Raw genomic sequence first — 23083 nt, forward strand, 5'->3', positions numbered from 1 at the left:
GGTTGGGACTTGCACTCCAGATGGGAGTGGAAGCTCACTGTGTGCCAATTGATGCTATACAGAACATAAAATAGCTGCAGAGCAGCTGACTTTATTTTGTGGGTTACACTTCTGACCAACTTTGTTATGTGGGAGACAGGGAACAAGGCATCTAAAATCCAGCTCTATGGTTTTGAAATGGATTTGCATTTTTAAACATTAACATTAATGACATTAAAGATATTTGCAAAACTATTGCGTGATCAAGTCATAGTTTCTTTATGTTTGGCAATGCATTTTTTAATGGTATACCCAATTTGTTCCACAGATAATAATACCTACTTGCTACTCATTTGGTCTAGCTATTTTGTTTCTCCATTCAACTTGGTTGTTAGTTAAAGAGTCTTGATTGTTGAAGGACACAATATTTTGCAATTTTTCTGTACTGATTTTTAAACTGGTTTTTCTTCTGTAATGTCTCAAGAGAGTCTGCTTTCCTTTTAGGACACACAGCCATTTGCCAATGCCCATGAAGTACTGTCCCGTTCTCGATCACGTACCAACATGTTGAACAAAGTTGAATATGCACAGCAGCGCTGGAAGAGACAAGTTCAAGAACAAAGGAAATCAGTTTTTGATCGCCATGTTGTCCTCAGCTAAAAACACTCTTAAAGTACATGGAGGAATACAGGAAGCAATGAGTCAGTGGACCTATAGAAATAATCTATCTGACAATCTTTGTGGTCCTGACTGCTTGTTGGTTTTGTTTAATACCTTAATTCTTTTTATCCTTGGTTCTTTAAGGAAAAATATAGTAAAATAATCATGCTAATAGTTTGATATTATTTTAATATCATGGTTTTGATGTATCTATTTTAATAGGTTTTTATCCTAAATTATCATACAGCTCTGGAAACAAAACCACAACATAGCAAGTGCTGATAAACATTAATAAAATAGAGCTGTAAGTTAATTTTTTTCCTGGATGCTTTAATTATGGGGAGCTTACAGAACAATAACATGGGACATTGACAGAAGACTAAGACTTGCTGCTTTTCATATACTCTCAGAATTATTGTCAACAAAACTTGCTCTTTGCACCATTCTTCCAGCACTCCCTGTCCTCGAGGAAGTGCCTAAGTATGTTTTGGTCCCCAACACCCCATTGATTTTTGTTTTTAACCAATTTTTAAAAATAAAATCATGAATCCTAAAGATGGCAATTATAAAATAATTATGATGATAATTTATCAAAATTATCGTAGTTCCTCTTCTCTGATCAGAAATTGTTTGCAGCTTTTTAGCAATAGAATTAAAAAAATTAAAATGCAAAACCTCCAACTTGACAGATGAAAATAATTAGGGTTCGTCATTGTTCCAGACCTAAACGTTATAGAAATAGTCCAATTTTGAATATTTTTTTAAATGGTGCTAGATTATGATACTTTTTCAACAGTTTTTACATCAGTTTTTTTTTCTCCATTCCATGGTTGATTGATGGATTTTGCAGTTCATTAGTAGTCTTAGTGTATTATCCCCAATTTTCATTTCCTTTGCCTTCTTGTGTGAATGCAGTAGGGGGCACTTGGAAGCATAGTTCCATTAGTGTGACTACTCCTGGTTAAGTTGTTCAAGTGTTGGCCAAGACATTAGTAAACTATTTCACTGTAGAAAATACCATAACCATTTTCAAACTTGTCTACAACTAATACCCGTGTACGTTTTCTTGTGGAGCTCACTGGATGCTGATAATAAGCAGACTTTTTTGCCAAGTGAAATGTCTAACTAATGGGCATGAAATCTGATGTTGTGCACCTCCCCTTACCCTTACAGCTAATTCAACATGATCAAGAGATTGAATGAGATCATTCTGGTCTGTATGATTAAGTAAAGTGACATGCAGTATATTTGCCCAAGAGGAATTCTGACCTTAATATATAATTAAATGCTAACACATAAGAGGTTAGTGTTTTTATTCCTTCATTATAGCATTTTAAAAACCGCTGTGTACACCTCTGAAATACATTTTGGTCTTCACAGCTGGTGGCTAGGCTTGTAGGTTTCTGTCCATACTGTTTTGAAAGCAACTAAAGTTATTTTGCCATTTCCTTTTTCTATATAAAGGAGCATTACACCGAACCACACCATTTCTCATTCATGAGCAATAGCACAACTGAAATTAACTTGCCAAATGAAGAGAAATAAGAAAAATGGCCTGATAATCCATATAACATGTTAGTCATAGTGTGCTGCATCAACACTTCATCAGTTTCATTTTACCTGTTCAGGGAATGCCATACAATGTTGAGAGAAAATATCTGATAAAAAGCATATGTTATTTTAAGCTGGTAAACAAACTTCCATATTGTATTCTGTGAGATACTAAATTGCTAACATATTTAACTTGGGATCAAATTGGACCATGCTACAAGAAGATTTACAAGAAATGCTACATAGTGATAAGCCAATGGCTATTGTAAACATTTAAATAGTATATTCTGCACAGATAATGTCTAAAATATGGAATTGTATTGAACGTTTTGTTTTTACATTTGCATTCAGTATTTAAATCAGACTAAATAATACTAGTCCCATAATTTAGGCTGTATCTCTCCATCCTGATGATACTAATGTATGTATTTTGGGACCTTTTTTGTAAGCTTTAATTAATATATTAAAATAACTCTTGAGTTTTAAAATTCTGACTTTTTTATTCATTTGTAATGGCAAATATAATTTGTGCAAGACACCCCAGGTAAGTGAAAAAGCAAACCTACAAAGGGTTTATGTTTATAATTTATAGAGTATGTTATTGTATTGTATAAATAGCTAAGCACAAATACAAGTAGTACGCTCATTAATATTTTTAATTTCCTAGTCTAGAGTTGCTATCACTTTCATTTTCTTTTTGCTAATGTCGGAGTTTTAACACAGAATCTAATGCTTGGCAATAACTGCTTAAACAGTTGTCCAGGTATAAACTGGTTTCTTTCACCAAAGTGTGTCATTTGCATTAGTGAGTAATGTACAGCAAAAGCGATCTAGCTTGATTAAATTCATGGACTTTTATAAATAGAGGAGAGAGAAACTGAAATCTCCTATTACCTTTCCGTACTAGCAGTAATTGGTTTTTTTTTGGAAAGGTAGATGTGTATTTTTCTAAGCCCCTGATAGCATATGACCAATGTAAAGAACCAGCATCAGGCTTAAAGATTATGGTTATTTATTCTCACACTCACCCTGAGCCTAAATGCTACGTCAATCAATCAACATACATGTGCACATATTTGAGAAGAAAATATATATAAGGGTAATGGAGCACTTTTACAAGCCATAGACAAAAAAAAATACAGTATACATTTCATTGTAGGAAAAACATTTTTTGTAGGTTGACTGAAGAAGAAAGTCTTTTTCACTCTTGAAGTTTAGATGAGTTCTTATAGGAATCACTTAGAGATGAAAGTTCAGAAGGCCACAAAGTTAGGAATTTGTAGCTTTCATGTAAGGAAATTTGCTGCCTTGACACGTGGATTTAGATTTAGGAATCAAGCTTGGAGGTTATTTAAAGATTTTACAGCCTGCAAATTCTTCAAAGGCAACCATAGCACAGCCTTTTGCTGCAGGTGTTTTTTTATATATTTTTCTTCACATTGCATAAGCCATTTCCTGGGTCTTGAATAATAAAGCTTTTCAATATCAGAGGCCAGTTTCAGTCACGTAATCATTGTCATTGTCCATATCAAATGGCTTAAAGGTCATTGATATACAATAGGAGGCGGATGATGGTCTTTAACACTTATTTCAGGCATAAGTAATCTCTTCGCCCACCTTTGACAAGCATTGATCTTGGAGATGACAAGTTTGAAGGTCTGCTGACATTAGATTTTTGATAAAACAGACAGCTCCCAGAGGTTTAGTTATAAAATCTTAATTTGATTGATTTATGGTTGTCACATGTATTGAAATACAGTGAAAAGTGTTGCATTGCGAGCTATACAGACAGATCCTATCCTACAAAGAGCATCAAGGTAGCAGAACACCGTGCAGAGTAGTGTTACAGCCGCAGAGAAGGTGCAGTAAGAGAGATCAGAATTAACATTTGAGAGGTCCATTCAAAAGTGACAGTAGTGGGAGGAAGTTGTTCTTGAATCTATTTGTATGTATATTCAAACTTTTATACCTTCTGCCTGATGAAAGAAGGTGGAAGAGAGTATAATCGGTGTGGGAGGAGTCTTTGATTATGTTGGTTGTTTTCCCAAGGCAGCAGGAAGTATAGATGAAGTCAGTGGATGGAATGGCTAATCTTGGCATATCAATTCAATTTGGGGGTGTGGTGAGGCACATCCAAAGTTATTCAATTAGAATTTTCTGGAAGCTTCAGGTGGTCCTTTTTGAATAAATGCAGAAGATCACTTGATGCTTGGCAGCCATCTTGTGTGTATTTGTTTTAAAATATATACAATTTCACAGGAACTTTATGAAGTTATGACTAGAACACATCTTCACAGCATAACAGGACTACAGTACCTCATTAAATCATAAAACTGTTAACTATTTCACTGACCTTCTCTTCTATATTCTCTTTTCATGCAACCATCCAATTCACATTTAAAAATGTTAATGGCTACTGTTGCAACAAAGAATTCTCAATAATTAACTGATGTCATGCAACTATAGTTTTTACCTTTGTTTTGACATTTTTAATTTGTGCCCTCTTATTATCATCTTACCGTCCACTGGAAACAATCTATCATGAACTGCCCAATGAGAATTCTCCGTAACTTTGGGGGCGTCAAACAAGCCATTCTGAAACCTTGTAGTCACATAAAGCAGTTTTTAAGTTAAATGGATTTAATATTGAGTGATTATATGCTAGGTCCCAACACTGTCTTAGTTGAATTATTGTTATAAATAATTTTAAAGGTTATCTTCCACGAATAAATTTGATGGATTACTTTTGATCATGATACTATTGGCACTGAAATTCTTTCAACTGCTGATGTTAAACTACTGATTTAGAAAGTAGTTCTATGTTCCTTTCTGACAGAACAATTTTGAGTACTATTTCTAAACCAGTTCAAACAAGTATCAGTCCTTAAAATTCATGATTCATAATCTTTTCAATGAAGACATTAACTGAGTACAAAATCTAGCCTGAGGGTCTGCCTTTGTCCATTTTAATCGCTTGTCTCTTCACACTTCCATAAATGTATTCCTTGTTTCGATATGATCACTTCTGTATGTTTTCAAATAATAGTACAAGTAAAGTTTATCCTTTTATTAGGAATGATCCAGTTTCCTACTTAATGATAAATAAAGCAAGTTCCACAAAGTTTGGAACTATTCTGTCTTTCTAATTTGTCCCCAGCAAGATTTTATTTAAAATCATCCAGATGTGTTGCACTACATTCTCCGATGTAATACTTTACCTTATAATACTTTATATACATTTTACTCCCTCTGCTTTGGCTGTATTTGTTCACTATTTAACAAGATATACCATTGCTGCTATATGTGAATATTCAGTGAAATTGTAATAGACTCAAAGAAAGTACAGAATCACAGAGTGTGGTGCTGGAAAAGCACAGTCAGTCAGGCAGCATCTGAGAGGCAGGAGATTCGATGTTTCGAGCATAAGCTGTATATCAGACTTGGAGGAGCTTATGCTCGAAACATTGACTCTCGTGCTTCTTAGATGCTGCCCGACCAGCTGTGCTTTTCCAGCACCGCACTCTTCAACTCTGATCTCCAGCATCTGCAGTTCTTCATTTTCTGCTCAAAGAAATTCCAACAAACATTTGGAAGCAAAAGAAAAATACTTCAGGTTATGAAAGTCCGAAATAAAAACAGAAAAGGACCGGAAATAATAAAGTTTCACAGCATCTGTAAAAAGAATCAGTTACATTGAAACTGAGATGCAAGTAATTGAGCTGAAATGTTAACAGAATTAATATTAGTATTCAGATAACATGTGGAATGATAAGAGAGAATTGTGGCAAAGTCACCAGAACTAGGAACTCAGCAACACAGATGAGAGCCAGAGCAGCAGGAAAGCCTCACCCTTCTTGGGAAAGGACCATTTCTGTGTACCTTACAGGATAGACATAGACCCATTTAGCATTTGGCTGGGGAGAAGGTAGCAAAGAGTACACTAGGTGAATGGGCATGGGGATAGAGGTAATAGGTCAAAGAGGAGGGTGGGGGAAAGTAGCATTTGACCAATCACCTCTATCTCCACGCCCATTCATCTATTGTACTCTTCGCTACCGTCTCCCCAGTCTCACCCCCATTTCCCTCCCCCCACCTCACCACCACCATTTATCTCTCCACCCTGGAGGCTCCCTGCCTCTATTCCTGATGAAGGGCTTTTGCCCAAAATGTCAATTTTCCTGCTGCTTGGATGCTGCCTGACCTGCTGTGCTTTTCCAGCACCACTCTAATCTAGATTCTGGTTTCCTGCATCTGCAGTCCTCACTTTTGCCCCAGAAAGATAGTACAGCTGACCACGAGGCAAACTTTCAGTACTGCGCTGGACTGGAGTCTAGATTGGGTGTTCTAAACTGGCGCTGTGAGGCAGCAGTGGTAACCACTAACTCGTCAGACCAGGCTAAGTGTGCTGTTGTTGTTTCCAATGCCTAGTTTAATGAATTGATTATCCATCCAGGTTCATTTCTTTTGACAGATTTTTTTATGGTTAGGGTCTACTGAGTGTCTTGCTGGACCATTTCTGAAACTGTTAAGAGTCAACCATGCTCCTATTGTTTTGGATTCAAATCTGGACAAGATCAGGTGAGGATGGCAGATTTTCCTTTCTAAATTACATCAATGATCCAGATGGATTTTTATGAGAATAGACAATGGTATCATCATCACCAACATTCCTTTCAAGATTTATTAGTTGAATTCTACATTTCATTATTGGTCTGTGATCCATTAACCCAGAGCATTAAGCTTGGTTACTCACTCAGGGGGGTTACCACTATGTCACCATCATTGAGTTTTAAATGCTGTGGGAAGGATAGAAAGGGAGGCAAGAGAGGAGAGGGTGTGGCATTTTTGATTAAGGAAAACATTACTACTGTGATTATGATTTTTTTGAGGGAGCTCCAGTGAAATTATACAAGAAATTAGAAATGAGAAAGGGATGATCACCTTGATAGAATTGTGCTATAGGCCCACTCATTGTCAGAGGGAAATTAAGGATCAAAAGTGTAGAGATCTCAGATGTATGTAAGAATAATAGGGTTATAAAAGTAGGGAGTTTTCATTTTCCAAACATTGACTGGGATTGTGTTAAAGACTTGGATAGTGAGGAATTTACCATATGTGTTCAAAAAAAAGTCTTAATCAATATGTAAATGTATGTACTAGAAAAGAAGCAAAACTTTACCTTCTTTTGGGAAATAAGGTAGGGCAAGCGATTGAACCTTTGGGACTAGTGATCATAATTCTATTAGTTTTAAAATAGTTATGGAAAAGCCTTCCATAAAAGTTCAAGTTCTTAATTGAAGTAAGGCAAATGTTTATGGCATGAGACAAGAACTTTCAAAAGTGAATAGGACAAGACTGTTTGCAGGTAAAGGGACGTCTAACAAGTGGGAGGGTTTCAGAAGTATGATAACAAGAGTTCAGAGGCATTATATTCCTGTCAGGGTGAAGAGTAAGACTGGTAAGAGTAGGGAACAATGGATGAATAAAGATATTGAGGTTCTAGCCAAGAAAAGGAAAGTCATATATTAGATCTGGACATCTGGGATGAAATGAATCGCTTAGAGATTATAAAGAGTGTAGGAGCATTCTTAAGAGAACACCAGGAGGGCAAAGAGGATACAAGATTGCCTTAGCAGATAAGATTAAGGATAGTCCAAAGATTATCCAAGTACATGAAGAGCAAACGAACAACAAGAGAGAGAGAATAGAGGCCCTTGAATATCAACAAGGTGTGTGAACCTCAGGAGATAGAAATTATACTAAATGAATATTTCATGTCAGCGTTTACTGTGGAGAAGGAAACAGAGGCTAGAGAACCTGGAGAAATAAATATTGATGTTTTGAAAGCAGTTCACATTATAGTAGAGAACTGTTGGAGACCTCAAAAAACATAAAAGTTGATAAATCTTCAGGACCTGAATGAGTGTATCCCAAAATGTGTGTGAAGTTAGGGAAGTAATTTCAGGGCCCATGGCAGAAATATTTGTATCATCTATAACCATGGGTAAGATGCCGGAGAACTGGAGGGTGAGTAATGTGCCTTTATTTAAGAAAGGCTGTACGGAGAAATCTGGGAATTGTAGACCTGTGAGTCTGACCAGTTGTGGGTAAGTTGTTGGAGGTGATTCTGAAACATAGGATGTACAAGCATTTGGAGAGGCAAAGATGATCAGGAATAATCTGCATGGTTGTGTGTGAGACAATTGTAACCTGGAGGCCTGTGACCAGTGGTGTGCCACAAGGTTCGGTGCTGGGTCCACTGATTTTACAAAAATGATTTGATCATGGGAGGTATAATTAGTTAGCTTGCAAATGACACCAAAATTGGAGGTGTAGTTGGCAGCGAAGAAGGTTACCCCAGAGTACAACGGAACCTTGAGCAGGTGGGCAAATGGGCCAAGGAGTGGCAGATGGAGTTTAATTTAGATAAATGGCTGCATTTTGGAAAGGCAAATCAGGGCAGGATTTATACACTTAATGGTAAGGACCTGGGAAGTGTTGCTGAACAAAGAGACCTTGGACTGCAAGTCCATAGTTCCTTGAAAGTGGAGTTGTAGGTAGATAGATAGTGAAGAAGGCATTTGGTAAGCTTTCCGTTATTGGTTAGAGCATCATGTATAGGAGATGAGAGGTCATATTGCGGCTATACAGGACGTTGGTTCGGGCATGTTTGGAATATTTTGTGCAATTCTGGTCTTCCTCCTAAACGAAGAATGTTGTGAAACTTTAAAGGATTGAGAAAAGATTTACAAGGATTATGCCAGGGTTGGAGGATTTAGGCTATAGGGAAAGGTTGAATAGGCTGGGGCTGTTTCCCGTGGAGTGTCAGAGGCTGTGGGGTTACTTTATAAAGATTTATAAAATCATGAGGGGCATGAATAGGGCATAATTAAATAAGATCTTTTCCCTGGGGTGGGGGGAGTCCAGAATGAAAGAGCACAGGTTTAGAGTGAGAGGGGTAAGATTTAAAAGGGACCTAAGGGGCAATTGTTTCACACAGAGGGTGGTACGTATATGGAATGTGCTGCCCGAAAAAGCGGTGGCAGGCTGGGACAATTACAACATTTAGAAGGCATCTGGATGGGTACATGAATAGGAAGGGTTTAGAGGGATATGGGCCAAGTTCTGGCTAATAGGACTAGATTAATTTTGGATTTCTGGTCAGCATGGATGAGTTGGATTGAAGGATCTGTTTCTGTTCTGTATACCTCTATGACTGTAGAACTTGATTTGAGTTTTTTGAGGAAGTAATGAAAAAGATTGATATGGGCAGAGGGATAGATTCTGTTTACATGGTTTTAGCAAAGCCTTTGACAAGGTTTGTGTGGTAGACTAATTAGTAAAGTTAGATCACGTGGGATTCAGGGTGAGCTTTCCCATTGGATACAAAATTTGCTTGATAGGAGACAGAGGGTGGCAGTAGATGGTTGTTTTTTCAGTCTGGAGGCCTGTGACCAGCAGTATTCCACAGGGACTGGTACTCGGTCACTTTTGTTTGTCATTATATGAATGATTTGAATGGGAATATAGGAGGCATGATTACTAGGTTTGTGGATGACACAAAAATTGATGATGTAGTGGACAGTGAAGAAGATTATCTAGGATTACAAACAGAACTTGATCAATTGGGTCAATGGGTTGAGGGGTGGCAGATGGAATGCAATTTGGGTAAAAGCAAGGTATTACATTTTGGTAAAACAAAGGCAGGAGTTATATAATTAATGATATGGCCCTGGATAGTCTTGTAGAATACAGAGACTTCTGGGTTCACATACATAATTCTTTGAAATTGGTATGACAGGTAAACAAGATATTTAAAACGTTTTTAACATGCTTGTATCATTGCTCATACCTTTAAATATAGGAGTTGGGATGTCATGTTAAGGTTATACAGGATGTTTGTGAGGCCAATGTGCAGTTCTGGTCACCCTGCTATGAAAGGATATTACTAAATTGGAGAGGGTTCAGAAAGGATTTACCAGGAAATTGCTAGGAGTGAAAATAAACTGTATATGCAGGAACTTTTTTCACTGAAGCATCGGAAGTTATGGGGTGACCTTATAGAGGCGTATAAAATCATGAGGGACATAAATAATCTGAGTAGCAAGGGTCTTTTGCCAAAAGTAGTGGAGTTCAAAACTAGGGGGCATATTTTTAAGGTGAGAGGAGAAAATTTTAAAAAGGACACAAGGGCCAAAATTTTTACATAGTGGTTTGTGCATGGAATGAACTACCAGAGGAAGTATGGATGGAGGTACAGTAACAAGATTTAAAAGACATTTGGCTAAATATAAATAAGAAAGGTTTGGAGGAACACGAGCCAAATGTATACAAGAGGGACGCATTTAGTTTTGGAACATGGTGACATGGACTCTTTGGACCAAAGTGTCTGTTTCCATGCTCAATGACCCTACATTTTTGGAGCAATGCTAAACACACAAATGTTTAACTCAAAGCTGTCTCTGTTACCACTGAACCAATGCTATTTCTGCTCTTAGAACAGAACATAACAATATTAATCAAATATCAAGACTTACTGCATGGAAATCACAAATATGAAAATTTGATCAAACCACTGAATTGCCCAATTCTAATTCAGGATACAAATGTGTATACTAGGCTTTTCATTAACAAGAAAATAATTTTATTGTAATCAAACCTTTCTTAGCCAATGATAAGAAAGAAACATGAATTGCCAACTTACAACTCTATAAGTTAAACTCCACACCTTTTTAACATTCCCATTCACATGCAAATCGATGCACACAGAGTCAAGACAGTATACAAATATTATGTGCGCGTTGGGGAAAGATAAAAAGCCAGAGAAGCACAGTTCTGGCACCAGTCTGGATCATATGTGTTGAGTTAATTTATTTCTTTTTTTTAATATCCTTGAACATCTTACTAATGAGGCAAGGTTGTGAATACACCAATTCTCAATCTTTCATTTAATGGTTAAGGATCTGCTTTTTCAGTGCCTCTGAAAGTGAGTTTTGTTTTTGTCTTTTTCAACAAGGGAATTTGTAGAGAGCAGTTGACAGTGAAATATTGAAGCAGTACAGCTACAAGGAGATTTCTGTTACTTCTCTATATGGAAGTGAAAGAGAGATTTAGGTGTTTTCTCTTTGCTGGCTAGAGGTTTATTGACCACACCCAATCAAGTGGCTGTTTGTACATGTATTCTGATACCCTTTTTGCCCATTACAACTGGTCCAATTCAAAACAAATCAAAAGACTGTCTCTGGGCAAACAGTGCCATGCTTTCTGGAATGATCCCTCACTGCATGAATAAGGGAACACTGTAGAAAAACTCTCAACATGTTCCAATAACTTGTTTATAAAACTCTAAACATCTCACACATTTTCTTTGGTTGAAAACAGCATATTTTCCTATTTTTAGTCCACAGTCCAAAATAAAATAAAAGTTATCTTTGCACAAATCATGAGAAGTATAAACTAATTACATGTATCATAAGTTAAATGATTTTATATCCTCTGATTTTCAACTTTCACAATTGATTTCTCTCAATTGATGTATCCATGCTAAACTACAAAACTGCACTTGAAGGGATTTCTCTTTGATCTACCTACATAAGGAACAGGCAGAAAACAGGATGAATTCACGAAGACTGACATTCTTCCAATACAGAAGGCATCAGTCATTCTTTACATATAAGCTGAAAGAGTGAATCTGTGTGAATATCTAATAAGCAGTGTCATCAAAATGTTCTCGGTTAATATGCATACAGTTTTCATTGTTGAACTGAGATACAAACTCGTTTAAAGACTTCTCTGAAACTTTAAGAGAAACCTAGAACCTGCTGATGTATATGACTTCATGCTACACCATGAAGTTTGGTTCATGATGTTATTTGGGAGATTTTTTACAGTTCATTTCTGCCATAGTTTGGCCATCGATTAGCAACGAACAACATGATACTGTCAAATACATTGGCTTGTTGTCCGGTCACAAAAAAAATGACGTTTATTCATCCAGTTCAGTGAGTAAAATGTATTTTCTCTCCTAACTCATTTTGAAAGATTATAGATCTCCAAAAAAAGCCTGAGCCTATTCAGTTTCAGAAGTCGAAAAGTGTGGTACTGGAAAAGCATGACAAGCCAGGCAGCATCCGAGGAGGTGAAGAGTCAACGTTTCAACCATAAGCCCTTCAAAGTGTTTTTTTTAAAATAGGCCAGCATTAATTGCCCAGTGCTGTTACTAATGACATTGACAATGATTCCATCATGATAACAGCACGCAGAGAAACAACCGCTGTCAGACCATGATTTTAGTACACTAAGACAGGTGGTTGTTGAGAGACATAAAAGGGCGGGAACAATTTATTCAGGGAAATCAATAAGGCAAGTTTCACACAAATGGGTGACAATTCTCGATCAATTTGCTGTAGAAGAACTATGGAGTCAACACTCCGGACCCATTCTGACTTAAAAATAACATTATTTGCTTTTGACTGTTTTGGCACATCACTCGACTCTTCTGATTGAACTTAACTTGCAAGTGCAGAGCACAGTCATGCTTCTAACTCTGCCTCAAAACCGAAAGATTGCAGATTTGCTTCTTTGGTTGCGTCTCCTGATGCGGCGGTGCTCAATGAGCAGAGCTTTTATCGCCGGCATCCACATGCTAAATACATTTTAACGTTAACAGTTGGCTCTTGGTAACTTCGACATAATTAAACAATATTTTAATGCTGCTTTGCATTGCCTGCAGTTAAAACACTAAAATCAACGCCAAAATAATGATAATGCATATGAGTGTCTGATGCTACTTTTATTTTGATAGAATAGCCAAATTACACTTTACTTGACGTGGGGTTCACTGTATAACTGGAGTGTAAATAAAACCATCGGCCTTTAAAAAAATCGACTGGCCCAACAGATTGAAATGCAACGGTTTCTGCATCTACGTCTTTGTAGTTTGAATGCACACTCTAGAGGATGCGTTGATGTGATATGCACTATTCTGGCACTTTAGATTGTCCACCCACTAGAAGAACTAAATTAACATTTCGGGTGGAGGGCTAATTCCTCAGAACTGAAGTTACTGGATACCAGTTAAAAGTGAATGCAAAAGGGCGGTGAAGGGGGAAGAGTATTGGTACAACAATCGTTTAAAACTGACAGAAGCTGAATGAAAGTAAATGACCAATTCGTTTACTATCATGACGTATCTGACACCCAATACCACAAGGAAATTCCTTCACAGATCAAATTTTATTAAGAATCTGAAATTTAATTCACAATTTTGACAATTGCTACACAAATAGATTGTAAGGTTGACAAGACGAAATCAGTGTACACATATTGAAAGTTAAAAAGCCTGCTTTATACATAATAATTTGCAAACGCCAAAATCCTGCAACAGGTTGACTGTAATGTAAAATGATACGTATCTAAACTGGTTCCAATAAAAACTGAACCACAACATTGCAGATTGAACTAGCCTCGAGCTATTCTGTAATAGCTCATAAACTGGTTGTTTATGGATTCTACGACCAGTCCAACTTTATTTTGCCTCTAGTGAACTGTGTCCAGATATTATTCTCCAATACGTTCCAGGTAAGATTTATTACTTTAATACTCTGCGCTACTTTTAAGTATGAGATTCTAAACAAATGCATGATGCATTACCTCATGTGTTCCAGTGATTAATCAAATAATTGTTTACACTAAATTCAACGGAATTTCTACCTTGTAAAATATCCTATAAACCATATGAGTTTTATCACTGATTTGTGCTATTTAATTACACCCTACAGAAATGAATGCTTGATTTATTGATAAATAATAATGAATACCTTATATATGAATCGAATTCATATTGAAGAGATATTACATTTAAAAGCTGTTAAGTGCAGCCACTACGAAATCAAAAATTGCTGGAGGAACTCAGCAGGTCTGGCAGCATCTGTGAAGAGAAAGCAGAGTTAACGTGTCGGATCCAGTAACTTTTCTTCAGAACTGCAAATAGTCTTTAGTTATGACTTGGACTGGGGTGGACAACGTTAAAAATCACACAATACCTGGTTATAGTTCAACAGGTTTATTTGGAAGCATTAGTTACTCTTTAGTTAGTCATTCGTATTCACTAATAATTCATTGATAAGTTTTAGGGGAAAGCTACAGAGGACCTTTTGTTTGTTACGATACTTCTTACGAACTTTAGATATTGTTCCCCTCGTTTTAAGAAATCTTAATGATTGCAAATCCAAGAAAATGAAATCACTAATTTATACCCGACTTCTTCCTCCTGCAAAGCACAGCGCAGCAGCCAATATGATCGAAAGCTCCATGGCGATGGCATCCCCGGAAAGTTACGTGTATCAGATGGAGGCGGAAAGTTACGACAGTCTGCTGGAGAGGATCACGTTCGGCGAGGCCGCCTGCATGCAACTGACTCCACCGGTCCCTGCCGATCTCTCCGGTTTCCCGTGTACCGAGCCCCCCAGACTGAGGCACCCTGACGACATGCCAATGCTGTCCTGCGCCGAGCGCTCCTGCACGGATGCCTTTGCAAACGATGCCTACCCGACCTGGCACTATTACTCCCCGCTCCCCTTCGCCAGCCCGTTCGGAGGGGGCTACGACTATTCCTACGAGCCGGCCTTCATCCGCAAGCGCAACGAGAGGGAGAGGCAGAGGGTGAAGTGCGTGAACGAGGGCTACGCGCAGCTCAGGCAGCACCTGCCGCAGGAGCTCACTGACAAGAGGCTCAGTAAAGTGGAGACCCTCCGGGCCGCCATCAAGTACATCCGGGAACTGCAGGCGCTGCTGGCCGTGCGCGTGGAGCACGCCGAGCACCAGCCGCCCGCCGACGCCGTCTCCCAGGCAACGGATGCCCTGGAAACCGCCGCCCACGGGGCCGCCTCCGGGGCGCCCTCTGGGGACGGGGCGAGCAAGCGGCAAATCCGCCACTGAGGCGGTGGGGGCGAGAGCAAGAACCAGCGCAGCTCACTCCCTGCTCACCTCCCAATTCACCCACTCCCTGCTCACCCCACTCCCTGCTCACCTCCCAATTCACCCCACTCCCTGCTCACCTCCCAATTCACCCCACTCCCTGCTCACCTCCCAATTCACCCCACTCCCTGCTCACCTCCCAATTCACCCCACTCCCTGCTCACCTCCCAATTCACCCCACTCCCTGCTCACCTCCCAATTCTCCCCACTCCCTGCTCACCTCCCAATTCTCCCCACTCCCTGCTCACCTCCCAATTCTCCCCACTCCCTGCTCACCTCCCAATTCTCCCCACTCCCTGCTCACCTCCCAATTCACCCCACTCCCTGCTCACCCCACTCCCTGCTCACCTCCCAATTCACCCCACTCCCTGCTCACCTCCCAATTCTCCCCACTCCCTGCCCACCCTAATCCCTACTCATCTTTATCCCTACTCACCTTAATCCCTGCTCACCCACTTCCTGTTCACTCACTCTCTGCTCACCTCTCAATTTACCCACTCCCTGTTCACTCTAATCCATGTTCACCCACTCCCTGCTCACATCCCAACACAACCACTCCCTGCTCACCTCCCAATTCACCCACTCCCTGCTCACCCCACTCCCTGCTCACCTCCCAATTCACCCCACTCCCTGCTCACCTCCCAATTCACCCACTCCCTGCTCACCTCCCAATTCACCCACTCCCTGCTCACCTCCCAATTCACCCCACTCCCTGCCCACCCTAATCCCTACTCATCTTTATCCCTACTCACCTTAATCCCTACTCACCTTAATCCCTGCTCACCCACTTCCTGTTCACTCACTCTCTGCTCACCTCTCAATTTACCCACTCCCTGTTCACTCTAATCCATGTTCACCCACTCCCTGCTCACATCCCAACACAACCACTCCCTGCTCACCTTCCAATTCACCCACTCTCTGTTCAGTCTAATCCATGTTCACCCACTCCCTGCTCACCTCCAATTCACCCCACTCCCTGCTCACCTCCCAATTCACCCCACTCCCTGCCCACCCTAATCCCTGCTCACCTTAATCCCTACTCACCTTAATCCCTACTCACCTTAATCCCTGCTCACCTCTCAATTTACTCCATTCCCTGCTCACTTCCCAACACAACCACTCCCTGCTCACCTCCCAATTCACCCACTCTCTGTTCACTCTAATCCATGTTCACCCACTCCCTGCTCACATCCCAACACAACTACTCCCTGCTCACCTCTCAATTTAGTCCATTCCCTGCTCACTTCCCAACACAACCACCCCCTGCTCACCTCCCAATTCACCCCATTCCCTGTTCACCTCCCAACACACCCCACTCCTGGCTCACCCACTCCATTCACTCACTCCCTGCTCACCTCCAAATTCACCTACTCTCTGTTCACCCCCTCCCTGCTTATCTCCCAATTCACCCACTGCCTGCTCACCAACTCCTGTTCACCTCATTCACTGCTCACATTCCAACTAACCCCAGTCCCCACTCACCTCACTCCCTGCTCACCTCACATCCCAACTAACCCCACTCCCCCTCACCTCACTCCCAACTCACCCTCCTCCCAACTCTCCACATTCCCTGTACACCTCCCAACTCACCCCACTCCCAGCTCACTTCGCTTCCCAATTCACCTCATTCCCTGATCACTTCCCAATACACCATATTCCCTGGTCACCTCACTACCTGCTCAACTCCCAACTCACCTGACTCCCTGATCAGCTCCCATTCTGATCATCTGCCAACTCACCCTAGTCCCAGCTCACCCCACTCCCGACACACCTCTCTCTCTGCCCACCCCACTCCCAGTTCACCTCACCCCCTGCTCACCTCACTCCCTGCTCACCTCACTCCCTGGTCACCTTCCAACTCACCTCACTCCCTGCTCACCTCACTCCTTGTTCAACCAATTGCCTGTTCACCTCCCTGCTCACCCCACTCCATGTTCACCTCTCAACTCACCCCACTCCCTGTTCACCCCACTCCCAGCTCACCCCACTCCCTGCTCACCTCATTCCCTGCTCACCCACTCCCAACACATCTCACTCTCTGCACACCTCCCAACTCATCCACACCCTGCTCACCCCATTCCCAGTTCACCTCACTCCCTGCTCACTCCACTCCCTGCTCACCCCACTCCCTGCTCACCCCACTCCCTGCTCACCTCACTCCCTGCTCACCTCACTCCCTGTTCACCTCTCAACTCACCTCACTCCCTGCTCACCTCACTCCCTGCTCACCTCACTCCCTGCTCACCTCACTCCTTGTTCACCCAATTGCCTGTTCACTTCCCTGCCCACCCCACTCCATGTTCACCTCTCAACTCACCCCACTCGCTGTTCACCCCACTCCCAGCTCACCCCACTCCCTGCTCACCTCATTCCCTGCTCACCCACTCCCAACACATCTCACTCTCTGCTCACCTCACTCCCAGCTCACCTCGCTCCCTGCACACCTCCCAACTCATCCACACCCTGCTCACCCCATTCCCAGTTCACCTCGCTCCCTGTTCACCTCTCAACTCACCTCATTCCCTGCTCACATCACTCCCTGTTCATCTCACTCTCTGCTCGCCTTACTCCCTGCTCACTCCACTCCATGTTTACCTCCCTGCTCACCTCACTCTCTGTTCACCCCACTTCCTGCTCACCTCACCCCCTGTTCACCTCTCAACTCACCCCACTTCCTGCTCACCCGAGTTCCTGCTCACCCCAGTCCCTGTTCACCTCTCAACTCACTTCACTCCATACTCACCTCACTCCCTGCTCGCCTTACCCCCAACTCACCTCACTCCCTGTTCACCTCACTCCCAACTCGTCACAGTCACTGCTCACCTCACTCTCTGTTCACTTCATTCCCAATTCAGTTCACTCTCAACTCACCCCACTCCCTGCTCACCTCACTCCCAGCTCACCCCCAACTCCCCTCACTTCTCTTCCCCTCCCTCACTGCGTACCTTTTTCACTGTTCACCTCACCTCTTGTTCAGAAACACTGGACAGCCACGCGCACTTAAACATGCTCAGGAAATACACTGCAGCCAGAAACTCTGCTCTTACTGCCCGCTGTGAAACTTCACACTGGCTCTCCGGACCACTCTCAGTGGCATTGTGGGTCTATTAAAATCACAGCGTCACGAATACTGGAGAAACTCAGTAGGTCTGGCAACATCTTTGATGAGAGAAAAAGTTAACGTTTCGAGTCTTCATCAGAGCCAATGCTGAGTTTCCTCAGCGCTTTCTGTCATTTGGTACTGTCCAACAGCAAAACATGAAATGGTCAGGGCTGATTATTTAAATAAATTAGTTGAAATCAAATGTCTTTAAATTGTTGCTTACATGTTAGCGATCGTTGTTCCCTTTTAGCAGTAAAATGCAATTTGAGAAATAGTAATTCCAAATTGGCGATATTCAAATTCAGACTTCCTTTCCCTCAAGTCAAGCCATTTCGCCTCTTGTGCCGTTGCCAAATCTCAGCCTGCATTTTACCTGCAGCCTGCCCGAATGTGGTTATGTTTCTACAAGACACGGTAACCAAGGACGATGGCATTTTCTGACGGTAACTTGAAAGTTGTCAAATCTACTTACGGTAAACAGGATTTTGACAGGGCCAGTGGAATTGAGCGCCATCCCCCCAAACAATATTTTAAAACTTTACTAAGTTAATCACCCTACATCCATTTCTCAGAGACTTTGCTATCTTGTCACGAAACCTGGAGTAATAACTGAATAGAAGCGTATGTTGTCTTTATGTGTTTTCCTTTTGGTCTGTGCTAACATTAAAGTCTGAAATGTCTGTACGGGACACAACATAAGTATCATGAAAATGAGTGAAGTTTAGAAGGACGTAGCTAATTAAATGAACATCGTGGGATAAACATGTTAAAAATCAAGTTAAAAGTTTCTGGGGACTGTGATTGAAATCCAGAATGGAGTGGCCGGAAATTAATGGTGTTCCATGGAGATACTAATCGCGCGATTCAGGAATTATATTTAATTATAAAAAGACTAATCCTTCCGAACGCAGATCTTCAACCAAAGTGGTATATTTGGTTAAAGGTGTGACTATGGGGGATTTTATTCTCCTCTAAACCTTTGAGGAGAATAAATTTACTCTGGAACTCACATTAGGAAATTGTCCTGGAATTGTATGGAAACTCACAGTCAAATTGTCCTGCCGCCAAAAAAGGCTTGGCAAATTCGTTCTCTCGTGTTATTTCTTGGTGTGGAGGTACTAGTGTTGGACAAGGTCAATAATCACACGACACCCGATTATAGTCCAGCTTGAAAACACAAGCTTTATTTCTTGAAGGAGCGGCACTAATCCATCGCTACTGTGAAGAACAAACTGCTGGTTAACACTGTATTAGACTGAATGATGGCATTGGAACTGGCAGAACACTTTACATAGACCCAACAAAAGACACGATTCGGATGCATTGACTTCCCCCGGACCCATTTCCCTCTGACTAAAGCACCTAACATTATGAGCAATTCATCATGGCCAATCCACCCTAACCTGCCCATCTTTAGATTGTGGGAGGAAACCCAGCAGTTACGGGGGAGAATGTGTAATTACCGCACAAATAGTCGCCCGAGCCCGGAAACGAACCCAGGTCCCTGCCGCTGTGAGGTAGCAGGACTCACCACTGAGCCGCCGTGCCGTCCTTAAAGCTGCCTTCTATCCTTTTTTTAAAAAAACACCTGACTGTTTTAACAGCTTAAAACATATATATGTCTCAAACGGGATTTTTTCTTTCACTGTTTTAGTTTAAACCCAACTTTTGTGAACACTTAATCTGTGGTACTTAGCTTAAATCGAAATCAATAGGATTATCGACACAATTCTGTTGCCGGTAAAGAATCTTTATTTGAAACTCTGGTCAAGCCAGTGCAGATGGTAATATTTGTCTTGTTACGCTTATTTCAGTCTGTATCTTTTAAATTCAAATGATTCCTTAAACGTCGTTTATCACTTCCAGTGGCTTAATGTTCGAATGTATCCAGAGTACACTGCTTTTCAAATTCATTGGCATTAGGCAAACGCTGTGTATTGAATCCCTGTAGTTGGAATTAATTAGCCGAATAGTCAACCATATTCTTATCCGGATCTATCTTCCAATTTTTGATAGCTTTTTGCACAATAAATAGAAACCAGGCTTTATGTCATTACTGCTGCAAATGTCCTGATGAAGGGCTTATGCTCGAAACGTCGAATTCTCTATTCCTGAGATGCTGCCTAACCTGCTGTGCTTTGACCAGCAACACATTTGCAGCTGTGATCTCCAGCATCTGCAGACCTCATTTTTTACTTTATGTCATTACTACCTTATGCTGTAAAGCGTCAAATCGTGTCCTAATATTCGAAAGTGCTTCTTGCAATGTTCCTTCATTTACAAACAGCAGATGAAGAAACTATTATGGACATTGTAAACTCCACTGAGTATTTCAAGGGATAGGCATTTGGTCCCTTTTCTGTTACCTACAAATCCAATATATTGGGAATGACCCAAAATTCCCACAGATATACAATTAACACAAACTACAAAAGTCACTTGCTGAAAGTGTCCTAGAAAATAATTGATGAAACAATAACTTAAATAGTTTATTCAGAGCCATCTTACTTGGAAATATTTATTGGTTATGCAGCAGGTAAAGTCAGTGAGAAATTAGCACTGGCAGCCCAAAAGTATTTGTTCCTTTCTCCCAATGTCAATGGATATTTTTTACATATGGAGACTTTGTAGTGATTAGAATTAGGTCAGCCAGGTGGACCTCCACCTGGAATATGAGCTCCCTTATTGGGGATGTTAGTCGGGTTTGATCGGGGAGCCCTGGCTGACAGACATAAATAGGATTGACAGGGATTCTGCTCACTCTGGGAGCCTGCTCTGAGTTAGCTGGTCAGTATCATGTACTATGAGGTAAAAACAATGACTGCAGATGCTGGAAACCAGATTCTGGATCAGTGGTGCTGGAAGAGCACAGCAATTCAGGCAGCATCCAAAGTGCAACGAAATCGACGTTTCGGGCAAAAGCCCTTCATCAGGAATAAAGGCAGTGAGCCTGAAGTGTGGAGAGATAAGCTAGAGGAGGGTGGGGGTGGGGAGAAAGTAGCATAGAGTACATTGGGTGAGTGGAGGAGGGGATGAAGGTGATAGGTCAGGGAGGAGAGGGTGGAATGGATAGGTGGAAAAGGAGCTAGGCAGGTAGGACAAGTCATGGGGACAGTGCTGAGTTGTACTATGCACATGCAAATAAAGGGTGACTTGGTGACAGGATATTGGCCTTTGTGGAGTTTTTTTCAGTGGATGATAAAAAACATTTTACAAGGTCTACTCCAGGTCACCATTTATCTAATGCTAATAACTGGAAGACCAAGATAGGGCATTTAGAGAACTTAGACATAACGCTTAAATATCTCTCCAAGGTGGGTGTATGCCTTAAAAGGGAAAAAGGTGTTTTCATGCATCCCAAGTGACTTACTGTGCTACAGAGTCAACAAGACTGGGTTACACCCATTGAAAGATAACGTGAGTGTGGTCAAAGGTACCTTGGCTCCCACATTTGTACCGGAGCTTAGGTCTTTCCTTAGGTTTGTGAATTGTTATGGGAAATTCATACATAACCTGGCCACCACCCTGGTATCCTCATATCTGCTATTGAAAAAGGGTCAGCCTTGGAAACGGTCTGGTAACCAATATGTAGCCTTTAGGGAAGCGGCTATCTAAGGTGTTGGCCAGCTATGATCCCAATCAAGATGTGGAGCTGACATGTGATGCCTCCCTGTGCAGTATCGGGTAGTTTTGGCTCACAGATGGCCCAATGGAGAGGAACGCCCAATAGTGTATGCTTCCCTGACTTTGGCTGATGTCAATTGAAAATAAAGAAGGAAGGTTTGGCAGTCACCTTTGGTGTGAGAAAGTTCCACCAATATCTTTACAGACTAAATTTGTAATAATAATGGGCCACAAACCATTGACAGGGCTACTCAAAAGGGACAGAGCCATGCTGCCCAAAGCTTCAGGTCGAATTCAGCAGTGAGCTCTTATTCTGAATGCATAAAATTACAAATTGGAACAACATCCGAAAGGCCAAGTTGCAAATTCGGATGCCTTAAGCCATCTCCTACTGACAGATACATCACCTGCGGTTCCGCCACTAGAATGGTCCATTCTGGTTTTAAACTTTCTGGACACTATCTTGCTGACAATATCAGACTATGAACACAAAAAGATCCGGTCCGAACAAAACTAAAACAGCTGGTGGTGATGGGGAAAGCAAAAGTGTCGATTGAAACCTTTCTGGACCCAGTGAGACCAGGTCATGATAAAGGATGGCTTATTATTATGGGAAGCAAGGGTGATTGCCCTGAATAAACATCACTGCCACATACTAGTTGAAATCCACCAAGATCATCCAGGGGTTTCCAAAATGACGATTCGGCGAGAAGTTATGCCTGGTGACCAGGGTTGGACGCTGACATAGCTATGTTGGCAGGGAAGGGCCCAGAGTGCCAAAAAGGACAATCAATACCATCAGCTTAGGAATGGCCAGGTAAACCTAGACTCAGTCAGACATCATCTATGCCAGTTCTTCCATGACATCTATATTTTTAGGCTTTGTGGATGCCCATTCAAATGATTGGACTTGCATAGAGTTCATTGTCAAACACAGGGACAATGATTGAAAAGATGTGAGCAACTTCTGCAATACATGGACGTCTGGAGGTGTTGGACACAGAAAACAGGCCTTTATTTACCAGCAGAGAATTCAAGTATTTCCTAAAATCAAATGATAGTCAACATGATACAATCCAACGTCCAATGGTCTGGCAGAAAGAGCAGTCCAAACTTTGAAGGCAGGCTTAAAGAAACAGCCTACAGCTTCACTCTATACCAAACTATCTGGTTCCTATTGATTACAGG

At 41.3% G+C, this 23083-nt stretch overlaps 2 protein-coding genes across 2 annotated transcripts in view; both read left to right on the top strand.

Annotated features, from left to right (window-relative positions):
- tmem9b (TMEM9 domain family, member B) overlaps positions 1 to 2678 on the top strand; it is an 86335-nt gene extending 83657 nt beyond the window's left edge. The window contains exon 5 of the mRNA XM_060838504.1: positions 484 to 2678. Within this exon, the coding sequence (XP_060694487.1) occupies positions 484 to 639 (156 nt within the window). The 3' untranslated portion in view covers positions 640 to 2678. The remainder of the gene's footprint in view (positions 1 to 483) is intronic.
- An 11007-nt stretch (positions 2679 to 13685) lies between these two features.
- Positions 13686 to 16792, top strand: LOC132824433 (achaete-scute homolog 3-like). Its single transcript, XM_060838916.1, has 2 exons — positions 13686 to 13770; positions 14470 to 16792. The coding sequence occupies exon 2, from the start codon at positions 14488 to 14490 to the stop codon at positions 15127 to 15129; it is 642 nt and encodes a 213-aa protein (XP_060694899.1). The 5' UTR covers positions 13686 to 13770; positions 14470 to 14487; the 3' UTR covers positions 15130 to 16792.
- The last annotated feature ends 6291 nt before the right edge of the window (positions 16793 to 23083 follow it).

This window comes from Hemiscyllium ocellatum, chromosome 18 (assembly GCF_020745735.1).
Source record: "Hemiscyllium ocellatum isolate sHemOce1 chromosome 18, sHemOce1.pat.X.cur, whole genome shotgun sequence".
NCBI lineage: Eukaryota > Metazoa > Chordata > Chondrichthyes > Orectolobiformes > Hemiscylliidae > Hemiscyllium > Hemiscyllium ocellatum.

Excerpts from the sequence above, each read along its gene's own strand:
- LOC132824433 (XM_060838916.1), top strand. The coding sequence starts at position 14,488 with ATGATCGAAAGCTCCATGGCGATGGCATCCCCGGAAAGTTACGTGTAT.